We start from the raw sequence: 10,666 nt of genomic DNA on the forward strand, positions 1-10,666 counted from the left end.
GTGCTCCACAACCTCATATGTGCCTTAGAGGATTCACACTATCCAAGTTGTGCCTATTAAAGACCACTGATTTTCACACCAGCTAGCTATGCAACCAAAAAAGCAGTTTAAACCCAGCACCATGTTTTGGGATGGAAAGTGAAGGGCAAGTGGGCAGAAGTGCCTTTGAACAGTTTCAAAACCCCTTCTACTTCTCCCTTTTGCATTGCTAGCTCCATATGTCAGTCTTTTGCTAGTTTTGCTATTGAGTTGTTATAGTGGAACACGACTTATGCCTGCTCTGATACTGGCAGAATAACTAGTTTGTCATTGTCTTTCTTTGAAAGAATAAAGAGTGGAGTGGTTTGTAGTTTGTTTAAATAAATGTTTAAACTAATTCTCCAGTGCGTCCTGACTCTGTGCATATTCCCACCTCTCCTCCAGGCAGAATCTCGACTCAGGGCAGGTTCCTGTTGGAGCAGGGTCTCCTGTGTTCTCATTTCACCAAGAGGTGTGGGGAAAGTGTGCACGCACTCAGCTTAGGGGAAGGTTTATTGCTGTGAAAAAGTGGCAAGTTTTGCATTACGAGGGACATCTACATGAAAAGAGGCTGTGTGTTCCATGAGAGACCTGATCTCTTGATGCTGCTTCTTTTCCTGATGAGGATACCGTTTTTACCACAGCTCCAATGGTACCACGTGGGGTATGAGCAGCAGGAAGAGATGGGCTCCAACGGAACAAAATCCTGGTTCTCTTAGAACAGCTTTTACTGGAGTGTTAAGTCTCCCACAGTCACCTATTCAGCAGTTTTAGTAAGCGGCACTGCTGCCTGTTCTGATGATTTATTTGCATTACCAGAGCACCTAAGAGCATCAGTCATGGATCAGGGTCCCATTGTGCTGGGTGCTGTACAAACAGAGAACATAAAAACTCTGATTCTCCCTTGCTTCTCTGGAGGTTTTAATCAGGGCCTCCTGTATTCTGTGGTGTCTGTGTGCCCGCCTGAGTCTGCAGACGAACTGAAACAATAGCTCAACAAGAGCAGTGAACTGCCCATTGTTGACTCTGAAACATAAAGATGGCAAGCCAATTATCTCCTGGCATAATTTCATTGACTTCAGTGGTGTAACCCCAGCAGACAATTTGGCTTACAACTTCAATGTCAACATTAGCTATTTAATCTGCTCATTATTTTAGCAGAAATTTGCAGTGAATGTGTTTATCCCACAATCCCAAACTGCCTCCCACAACTTCCCAAGAGCTAAAAGCTCCATTGTCCTCACCAACTTCCCCTGCTGACTTCTGTGATGCAGATCAGCATTGCTGACTCCAACAGCCTTTGGCACATTGAGAACAGGGTGAGGATGGTGTAAAATTGGATTTAATATAAACACATCACAGGGGTTACTGTACTGATTTTCTTAAACTCGTTTCTTGTTTAGTTCATTTTAAACATTCATTTATCCATCAGTTCAGATGAATTTCCACTCTCCCCCCTTTCCCATTTTCTTGCTATTTACTCCTCTCCTGCCTTCCTGTGACCTCACTGCTATCCCATAATAATAAAACCAGAAATGGAGTTTCTAAGCCATGTGCCCAGCCTCCCATGATCACTCTGCATGTATGTTGAACCCATTTCAGACCCTGTGTCTGGATTTTAATATTTCTTCCTAGGCTGTAAGCTCTTCAATACTTGTACAGTGCCCAGCACCATGCAGCTTTAACCCTAATTGGGGTCTTTGAGAACTACCATAGTGTCCCAAGGGAGGGGGCTTTGCTCACTTATCTTGGGGACAGGAGGTCTCCTACTTCCTTGGGAGACTATTTCCACATATCCAGCCTCTGACTAAGCCTAGTTAAATCTGGCCCCTGTGTATCTTCCCCAGGCTGTGCTGAGTTGGGGCAGGATCACCGTGGGCCTTGAAGAAAAAGCTACTAGGCTTTTTTTTTCATTTTCTCCTCTTGTGAATTACTTGTTCTTCCATTGGTATCCCTACACTGTTTGTGACCCACCTGCTAGGGCTTCGTTAGTATTGAACAACCTGCTACTTACATGGGGCCTAAAGACATCTGCCAGCCTGGATGCTCTCCATGGAAAACTGAGGCTGGAAAGAACCTTGCATCTGAGTCCAAGTTCATGCACCTGGTAAGTAATCCCTTTGTAACAGTCACCCTGTTGCCTAAAGGCCCTAACCCAGCTCTAGGAGTCTTTACCATTCCACAGTTGATGCTGGAACTTGGGCTGAAAGGTACCTCTCCAAATACTCAGTAAGTGGCTGGTCGTGCATAGCTTCTCTGCTACTATGAGGCCCCTCTGTAAGCTTTCTGCCCCAAGGAATTCTTGTGCTGAAGCAGCATTTTATGGGTCCCCCTCCCCAATCTGCTCTTCTGATGAAAGAGATGCTATGTCAAACATGGCCCAAAATTAAGGTTTTTGGATGTTGAAAAGCAAAATGTTACTGACCCAAAGTCCAATAGAAACAGTCCCAGGATTTTCATGAATTGCAGTGGAAACAAGTTAAATAAGTCCTCCCATGGGCTATTGCAGGAGAAGCATGGAATGAGCCTGCCTGCTCTGTTTTCATTGTTCAGCTCAAAAACAATGCAGAAAATAAACAGGACTGAGCACAAAAAGCAGCTGAGAGAGGGAAGCAGTTCTGGATTCTGCCTCCAGGGGTTGTTAGAAACCAAGGGAAGGAAAGCTGTAGTTTGTACATTATGTTCTAACGTGCTAATGTCTTATCTTCCCTCTCTCTGCAAGGAAACCACCTTTCCTGACATATCCAAACTACTGTATCATCACACACAAGGCCTCTCACTGCAGGAGCTGAGAACTCCCTCCCACCCCCTCTTCCCAGAGATAGCCACACACAGGCTTGGCAGATGAAGCTGGAGAGTTGATCTTTGGGGGCTTTCGTGTGCCAGTATCTGCAGCTAAACAGCAGTAGAATTCTAGCCCACTTCCCAGGTATTCTGCAGACAGCACCCTGACTGGGCTGAAGGAAGTGCCTAACATACAAATATCAGCTTGATCTCAGCAGCAGAGGGGTATTTTTGTGTGGCTGTTTCAAGGCTGAGCACATTGTTGGTGCCTAACTAAAGGGCTTCTTTCCATCTGTGAGCTCTGGATGACCTCTGCCCCACACTGTACTACTACAAGTCAGAGGAAAGAGCCCTCAACCTTCCATCCCCGCCACCTGCCCATAGCAGCTAATCATGATTCTGAGGACCAGCCAGCCATGGTGGTTCTTCCCTTGCTACTGTCCCACCGACAACCCCATTCCGTACACAAGGGACATCATGGTAATAATCTCCCACTCACACCAAGACTCAGCAATCTCTTCAATCAAGAGAACTTGAACTCCTTGTGAAGAGCTGTAGAAGGGGAAGGGATGGGAACCAGCAGCAGTAGGGTAGTGGCCTAAACTCTCATGGACCTATCTGCACACACTCAGGAACCACGGGCTGCAGCTCAAAGTACAAGCACTTTAGTGTTCTGTTCATGGGGCCTGAGCTCCTTACTCACTTTACATGGGGATATCTTAAAAGTTAGCAGCCTGCTTGGGGGATGGTGAGAACACAAAGCTTCCTCTAGACGGAAGCCAGTTTGAGAGAGAGAGCTGGGATTCATTGCAGTGTATCATCCTTAACGTCTCCTTTGTGGTGGTGGGGGGGGTCGGTTCTTGATGGTCTTGCACTTGGGAATATGTCTCTCTGCCACCTTGGGTGCAAAGCGGCGGTTGCAGTGGGGGCAGGAGATATAGTCTGGGTTCTCTACAGGGGGCAGTGGGGGCAGGTCTGAGAGCTTCCCCCCTTTGGAGATCACATGCTGCATCTCACGGGCCTGGCGCAGGGTCCGGATGAAAGACTCATGCTTTTGTCTCCAGTTGTTCTTGGGTGGCTCATTCTGCACCGAGGGGGAAAAGTGGTTAGTATAGATGGCAGGAGCTATAACTGGGCTGGCTCCAGGTCCTGCCTTTACTCACCATCTTCTCATAGAGGGCCCAACTCCATAATCAGCCCTGAACCCACCTCCAGTGCAGCAAACCCCCAGATTGGTACCACCCCTTTAAGGCAGCCGAGACAGATGGTGGTTGCCAAGGGAAGGCATCAGTCACCAGGAGGAGAAGGGGAAAGTAGCCACCTAAAGGGACCCTGCAGCAGTGGGGCCAAGATACACCAGGCAGGGGCTCCTGGAGCTTGGCTGAGGGAAGTTGATGTTCCCATTGCCATTGGTTTGTTTTAACAATAGGCTTTTAGATCAAGTCCCAGCCTGCCCCCAATAGCAGCTCTAATTATACTGCAGCTCCCTCAACCTAAGCACAGCAGACACCCCCCACCTCCCAACACTAAGAGGTTGCCCCCTGATGGGAGCATCCTGGCCTGGTGGGAGTGGGTTGAGCCCCTTTCAGTGGGAGGAGATTCTATCCCTTGCACAGTGTAAAAGGCCCGGAAGTGGCATAGGTGCTGGAACAATTTTTATAGTGGGGGTGCTGAGAGCCATTAAGCAAAACTGTAAACCCTGTAAACGATGGAAACCACTTCAAACCAGCAGGTGCAGCACCCCGTTCCAGCACCTATGGGAAGTGGAGGTGGGTCTGATCTCCCCCTTGCTGCTGGGAGTGCCCCAGTCAGGATCTCCTAGTTGCTAGTCTTGGCCCATGGTAGATTAACTGCCCAGGAGCCCAGGCCAATTTGGGGGTACCCCAAGCAGAAGCCATGGTTGCCCTAGCAGGAGCCCCAAGCCCAGCTCTGGGGCTGCTGCAGTACAGAAGTGAGGGTGTACCACCCTTATTTCTGTGCTGCCTCTGGAGGTGGGTCTGATCTCCGCACCAAGCAGGGCCGGCTCCAGGCACCAGTGCAGGAAGCAGGTGCTTGGGGCGGCCAATGGAAAGGGGCAGCACGTCTGGGTCTTCGGCGGCAAGTCCCTCAGTCTCGGAGGGAAGGACCGGCCGCCGAATTGCCGCAGAAGAATGAAGCGGCGTGGTAGAGCTGCCGCCAAAGTGCCACGATCGCGGCTTTATCTTTTTTTTTCTTTGCTGCTTGGGGCGGCAAAAAAGCTGGAGCCGGCCCTACCACCAAGAGCAGCTGTGCAGGGGAAGGACAAATCCCATCCCTCCCCAGCCCAGCCTGGACTAGCAGCCCCCAGCTGGGGCACTCCCAACACCACGCTGAGATCTGATTTCACTGGGAAGGGCTTATTTCACAGCCCATGACACGTTTTTCACAGCTGTGAAATTAGTAGGGCCCTACTTATAAGCAAGTTCTTTCATACCCGCTCATTATTTTGGAGATCAGGTGACTATCTCCAGGAAGCATCGGTGTCCTAAACCAAGCTCCTAAAACCTTCTAATGCTGGGTCCTGTGTACCGGCTCATTGCTGGCCTATCCCCTAAAGGTGGCGATATTTTAGTGGGCCTGAATGGAGTGTCAGGGGCATAGTAGGTATTAAAACAGGTATAATTCCATGCTTCTTAAAGAGGGTTTCAAGGGGGAAGGACTGACCCACCACCAGGCCAGCCAGTTGCCTGGAAGTGCATGTTACCTGGGTGGGGTTTTTGCCCTTCCAGTGCTGATATTGCTCCAGCTCGGTTCCCCTGGCTCTCGCCATGCTTGAGTCAAATACTTTCCTCTTGGAGCCTTGGCTCTTGCTGCAAACATTCATGTGCTTCTCCAGCCGGAGATGGAGAAACCTACGCCCACAGAAGCCACACTCTCCTAGCTCCCCTTGCTCCCTGCCAATGGGATCCTGTGAATGCAACAGTTCTGCTGCAGGGTCTTGCTTTGAGGGGGCTGCTGCAGGTGGACCCTGGCTGTGTTTCATGACCAACTTTGAACAGGAAGCCATGCTCTCCAAAGCCATGTGCTCTTGAATTTTGCTGTTGCTGGCCACCAGCCGCCCCTTCTTGAGTCTCTCTATGCCCTGCACATGGGGAAGGTGGGTATTGTTTGGCATGGGCATGGCACCCTCTGGAGACTGCTCCCAACCACAGTCCCCCTCACTGGGCCTGGATGTAGCCCTGAAAATGTTCCCCCCAGAAAGCCCTGCTGCTTTCTTCTCTTGCATCCTCAGACCCTCTCTCTCCTTTCTCTCTTCCACCTCCACCTGCTGCTTCTCTCTCTGGATCCTCCTGAGTTCCTCCTCTGTTCTCCTCAGCTTCTCTCTGAGGAGGGCCTCTTTCCTCCGGATCTCCTCCTCCAGGCTCTGCCCCGCTGCCTCCAGCCTTTGGATGTAACCCAACTCTGCCCTGCTTGGATGGGTGGCTGACTGCTTATGTTGCTCTGCTGCCAAAGAAGATGGCAATACAGCTGGCTGGGCCCTGGCTGCTGGCAACTTCCCTCTCTTCTTTGAGCTAGAGCTATTGCTGGGAGATTCAGCCATGGGTGGCGAGCTCCTGAGCTGACTTGTGCTGACCACTGGAACGCTCTCAGCTTTGCGGTGAAAGACTGGTTTCAGAGGGTAGGACCGGTCCACCCCTTCTCTCCGCCTGGCTGCCCACTTGGAGGGCAAAGTACTGGTCTGGCTGGTGAGATACCTGCTATGGGGTCCAGCAGAGTAGAAGCCTCCCTGTCCAGAGTCCTGCTGGCTGCTCCCAGAAGAGAGCGAGCAGGAATAACTCCGGCTTTTGCAGATGCAAAGATCCTTCAGTTTCTCCTCCTTGTCACACAAGAGCTGCTGCTGGAAGTTGTTCTTCAAGTGTTCTAGCCGGGACTGGTGCCCAAGGGCCTTGGGATGGTATCTCTTCTGCCCTGTTAATGGAAGACTGGGAGCTGCCACCATAGAATCCACAGGTGGACACACAGCCAGTTGCAGCTGAGCCATTCAGTGCCTGCAGCAGAACATTGGGGCAAAAATAAAGACATTACAGACATGTTTGTTCCCAAGCTGGGGCTTCCTCCCCAAAAATCTATACTCTAGAGCAGGGGTGGGCAAACTTTTTGGCCTGAGGGCCACATCTGGGAATAGAAACTGTATGGCGGGCCATGAATGCTCACAAAATTGGGGTTGGGGTGGGAGTGAGGGCTCCAGGGTGTGGCCAGAAATGAGGAGTTTGGGGTGCAGGAGGGGGCTCCGGGCTGGGGCAGGGGAATGAGGAATTTGGGGTATAGGAGGGTGCTCTGGGCTGGGACCAAGGGGTTCAGGAGGGGGATCATGGCTGGGGCAGGGGGTTGGGGTGTGGGAAGGGGTGCAGGCTCCAGCTGGGGGTGCAGGCTCTGGGGTGGGGCTGGGGATGAGGGGCTTGGGGTGCAGGAGGGTGCTCCAGGCTGGGATTGAGGGGTTCAGAGGGTGGGAGGGGGATCGGGGCTGGGGCAGGGGGTTGGGGCATGGGGAGAGGCTATGGGGTGCAAGAGCCATGCTGCTCCATCTGCAGGCACCACCCCTGCAGCTCCCATTGAGGCACCGGAGGGGGCCATTGGCATGCACAGGAGCCACAGCTTTCAGGAGCCGCATGGAGCAGTCCCCGACCCTGTGCCCCGGCTGGAGCGCCGGAGCAGGGCCACACAGCTGTTTCTGGGAGCCGCATGGAGTGGCCCCCGACTGCTCCCCGGCTGGAGTGGGGCAAGACCAAGACCCCGCTCCCCAGCAGGAGCTCGAGGGATGGTTTAAAACGACTGGCGGGCTGGATTCAGCCTGCGGGCCATAGTTTGCCCACCCCTGCTCTAGAGGCAGTGAGCTGACCAGCCCAAAGGACATTAATGGAGCTGTTGAATTCTCTAATGCAGTTGGAAATAAAATGCTTCTTTCCCTGCGTGTGCAATGTCTTGCTATGAAAGCAGCAGGAATGTGCTCAGCCAGCAGGGAAGTCTATTCCACTGAGACCAGGAAACAGGCTATAGCCTTCTGCTGATATTAGACCTCACCAAACCCTCTCTAAGTGGCACATTGCAAACAAGGCTGAGAATGGGGCAGGTTTGCAGGGACTCTGTCAAACTAAACAGCATTTATTGTTATAACACACACACACTTTCCCTTATATTAACCAACAGCCCCTGAGGTTGCTAAAGCTGAATGAATTTTGACAGGACCTGCAAAGTGCAGTTGATGCTGATGATTGTTTCCTTCATTGCCCTTCTCTCAGCCCAGACAGTGAAAATCAGTGAGGTCACGTTCCTTGGTGGGATATTTCCGTGTCCCAGACGCTGAGACAGGCAGCGTTGTCAGACGGAGACAAGGCACGGCTTGCTCCGCGAGAGGTGGCTGCTGAGCTGGGACTTGAACCAGGCCCTTAAGTAAAGCACCCTTCCTCCTTTCCGCGTGGGGAAGGCCCGGCCCCGCTCGGGACCCGTTATCCCCATGTCAGCGAAGGGGGATCGGGAGGTGCTCGGCACCACAGAAAACGCCCTCTGGCGAGCGAGGCTGCCCAGACACGCTCCGACACCCCGGCAGCCAACCCCCTGCCCTGACTCCCGCCCCGGGAAAGGTTCCCCCCCCCGGGCGAAGGTGCTGCCCTCACGCACCCCCGGGGAAACAAACGCCTCGTCACCGCCATCCTCACCTGGGCCTCCGGCCGCGCTGGGCGCCGCGCACTGTCTGTTTACTACAGTTGCCTGGAAACCAGCACGCCAACGCAATCTCCAGGGCCGCTCTGGCACTCGGCTCGGCTCTATGGTCTGGGGCTGCTCTGTTCCCGGCTCTATGAGCGGACGGCGCTAAAACCCGGAGCGCGCCCCGGCCGTTGGGCAGCGCGAGTTCTCGCTCTGGCTGCGGGTCCCTGGCTGGTGAGTCCGGCCGGACCCGTCTCCCCGCCCTACTGCTTATTCGTGAAGTTGAGGATGGGGACAGGTCGTGGGCGGAGCCGGGACGCCTGCCCGGGGGGGTGGCGGAGGCGTGATCCCGTCTCCAGGGCACGGCGGGGAGCAGGGGCAGCTCCCTCTGCCTGCTGGCAGCGCCGGGTGGCTGCTCAGTGGCTCCTTCTTGGGCACGGGTCCTGGGACGTTAGGCACCAAATAAGGCGCGGTTCCGGCCTGCCTGTCTCCCCACTCCCACCCCCCGCTCACTCCCTCTCCCCCGAGCCCCGCAATGCAGCCGCAGTGGGGCCCTGCGGGAAGCCCGTCTTGCCTGCGTGGGGGAGGAGGGTGGTGGCATCCCCCTGGATCTCTGCTAATAGTCGCCGCTTTGTTTTTGTACCAGGCGCGCGTGACTATGACTGAGGGCGACAGCCTCATCTCTGTGGACTATGAAGTCTTTGGGAAGGTCCAAGGAGTGTTCTTCCGCAAGTACACCCAGGTGTGTCTGCTGCAAATGCTGGAGCAGAGGGCAGGGCTGGCGGCTCAGCCAGGATGGGGCTGCTCAGGCACCTTGATCTAGTCACCACCGGGGCCCAGGCTGTACTGAACTCTCATCTGCATTTGAATCTCAGCATAGGCTGGGCCTGAGCTGCCTCTCCCAACTTGGCATTGGCCCTATCTACCTTGTAGCTGCTGCTGTTTCCCCCTACTGCTCTTCTATGTTTTCTCCTTTTGGGGTAGCTGCAGGAGTCACCAGTCTTGCCTTCTGGATCCATCACTTTTTGGGGGAGAGGACTGGGTTTGGGTTGTGACTTGCTGAGGACTTGTCTCACTAAATAAGTACAGCCCATTAAATTCCAGCTCCTAGAGCAAGAGTATTGTCTTGGGACTGGAGTGGCCTAGGTATTGCTGAACCCCCTAGAGAACAAAATCTAAGTTAAATTTTGTACTTTAATGAAAAACATTAACATTCAAGGTCAAAGTCTTTTCCTTTTGGAACCTCCTATCCTGGGGAGTCACCTTACCCTCTTCCTGGTCAGCCAACATTCTGTTGTGACCTCTTAATGGTCTACATTACAGACTCTTTCCATCAAAGGTCCCAGAGGCTTTTATGAGGCTGCTGGGTCATTTGTAAGTAATTCAGCTGAGACTGAGTCAGGAGAGTCTTTGCTGAGTCACTAGCATCATGGCTTTTATACCCACAGCTGTGTTTTGTTTGGAATCTCTTGACACTGCCTGTTGCCAGTGACACCTGGATTGTATTCCCTAGGGATAACTCAAGGGATGTATTGCAGGTGCTGTTTTCAATGTAAAGGTGATACAGTGGATAACTGGATTAATCCCAAAGTGCATTCTGTCTGGCTATTCCATGAGATCTCTCTTATAGATGGCTTTCCCATGGTCCTCCCTGGGGACTGATTCCTATATAAAGATGCCAGTCTGTGGTCTGCCTTCAATTCATATTAATCCCATCTTCATCTCACATTTCCTTTTTAGGCTGAGGGTAAGAAGCTGGGGCTGGTTGGCTGGGTCCAAAACACCGAAGATGGCACTGTGCAAGGACAAATCCAAGGTCCCAGTGTCAAGGTATGGGAGCTGCAGGAATGGCTCAGGAAGACAGGAAGCCCCAAATCCCACATCAACCGAGCAGAATTCCGCAATGAGAAGAAGATTGTTGCACTGGAGTACAGGAACTTCAGCATTGTGAAATAACTAGACTGAAAGACAGAAAGCACTGAGGAGGGAGTTGAGCTCTCAGAAACTTCCCCACCAACCTTTACTTGTTCAGTCAGATAGTGTCCAAAAACAGAGAGCCCTTAGTTTTATCTTGTTACTGTTCTAATTTGTCTGTTTGTTATACTATTTAACCCTGAACCTTCCTGAATGCCATGGGCAGGAAAACAGGCAGACTGGAGGGTGAGACTGCCTTTTAATAAAGGGATTGTTTGGAAACCCA

General features: G+C 52.4%; 2 protein-coding genes across 3 annotated transcripts; one reads left to right on the plus strand and one right to left on the minus strand.

The window, feature by feature from the left end:
- Positions 1-3,625: 3,625 nt before the first annotated feature.
- ZC2HC1C (zinc finger C2HC-type containing 1C) lies at positions 3,626-6,802 on the minus strand. The gene is made up of 2 exons (XM_065404481.1): positions 5,525-6,802; positions 3,626-3,886 (listed from the first exon to the last, which is right to left on the minus strand). The coding sequence occupies exons 1-2, from the start codon at positions 6,800-6,802 to the stop codon at positions 3,626-3,628; spliced, it is 1,539 nt and encodes a 512-aa protein (XP_065260553.1).
- Positions 6,803-8,588: 1,786 nt separating this feature from the next.
- Positions 8,589-10,666, plus strand: ACYP1 (acylphosphatase 1). 2 transcript variants are annotated; one of them, XM_065403666.1, is made up of 3 exons: positions 8,589-8,700; positions 9,113-9,208; positions 10,207-10,666. In XM_065403666.1, exons 2-3 carry the CDS (start codon positions 9,125-9,127, stop codon positions 10,420-10,422), a joined length of 300 nt encoding a protein of 99 aa, XP_065259738.1. In that variant the 5' UTR covers positions 8,589-8,700; positions 9,113-9,124; the 3' UTR covers positions 10,423-10,666. The 2 variants fall into 2 exon arrangements, with proteins under 2 accessions (XP_065259738.1, XP_065259737.1); XM_065403665.1 differs by lacking the exon at positions 8,589-8,700 and having other exon boundaries at positions 8,987-9,208.

The sequence above is a fragment of the Emys orbicularis genome, chromosome 4 (genome assembly GCF_028017835.1).
Source record: "Emys orbicularis isolate rEmyOrb1 chromosome 4, rEmyOrb1.hap1, whole genome shotgun sequence".
Lineage (NCBI taxonomy): Eukaryota > Metazoa > Chordata > Testudines > Emydidae > Emys > Emys orbicularis.

What these genes read in the sequence shown, in the direction of transcription:
- ZC2HC1C (XM_065404481.1), bottom strand. Translation starts at nt 6,802, where the DNA reads ATGGCTCAGCTGCAACTGGCTGTGTGTCCACCTGTGGATTCTATGGTG. An exon ending in AGGGCAAAAACCCCACCCAG is followed by an intron (nt 3,887 to 5,524) that starts GTAACATGCACT and finishes CCCTCGGTGCAG; the next exon opens with AATGAGCCACCCAAGAACAA.
- ACYP1 (XM_065403665.1), top strand. Translation starts at nt 9,002, where the DNA reads ATGCAGCCGCAGTGGGGCCCTGCGGGAAGCCCGTCTTGCCTGCGTGGG. An exon ending in TCTTCCGCAAGTACACCCAG is followed by an intron (nt 9,209 to 10,206) that starts GTGTGTCTGCTG and finishes TTTCCTTTTTAG; the next exon opens with GCTGAGGGTAAGAAGCTGGG.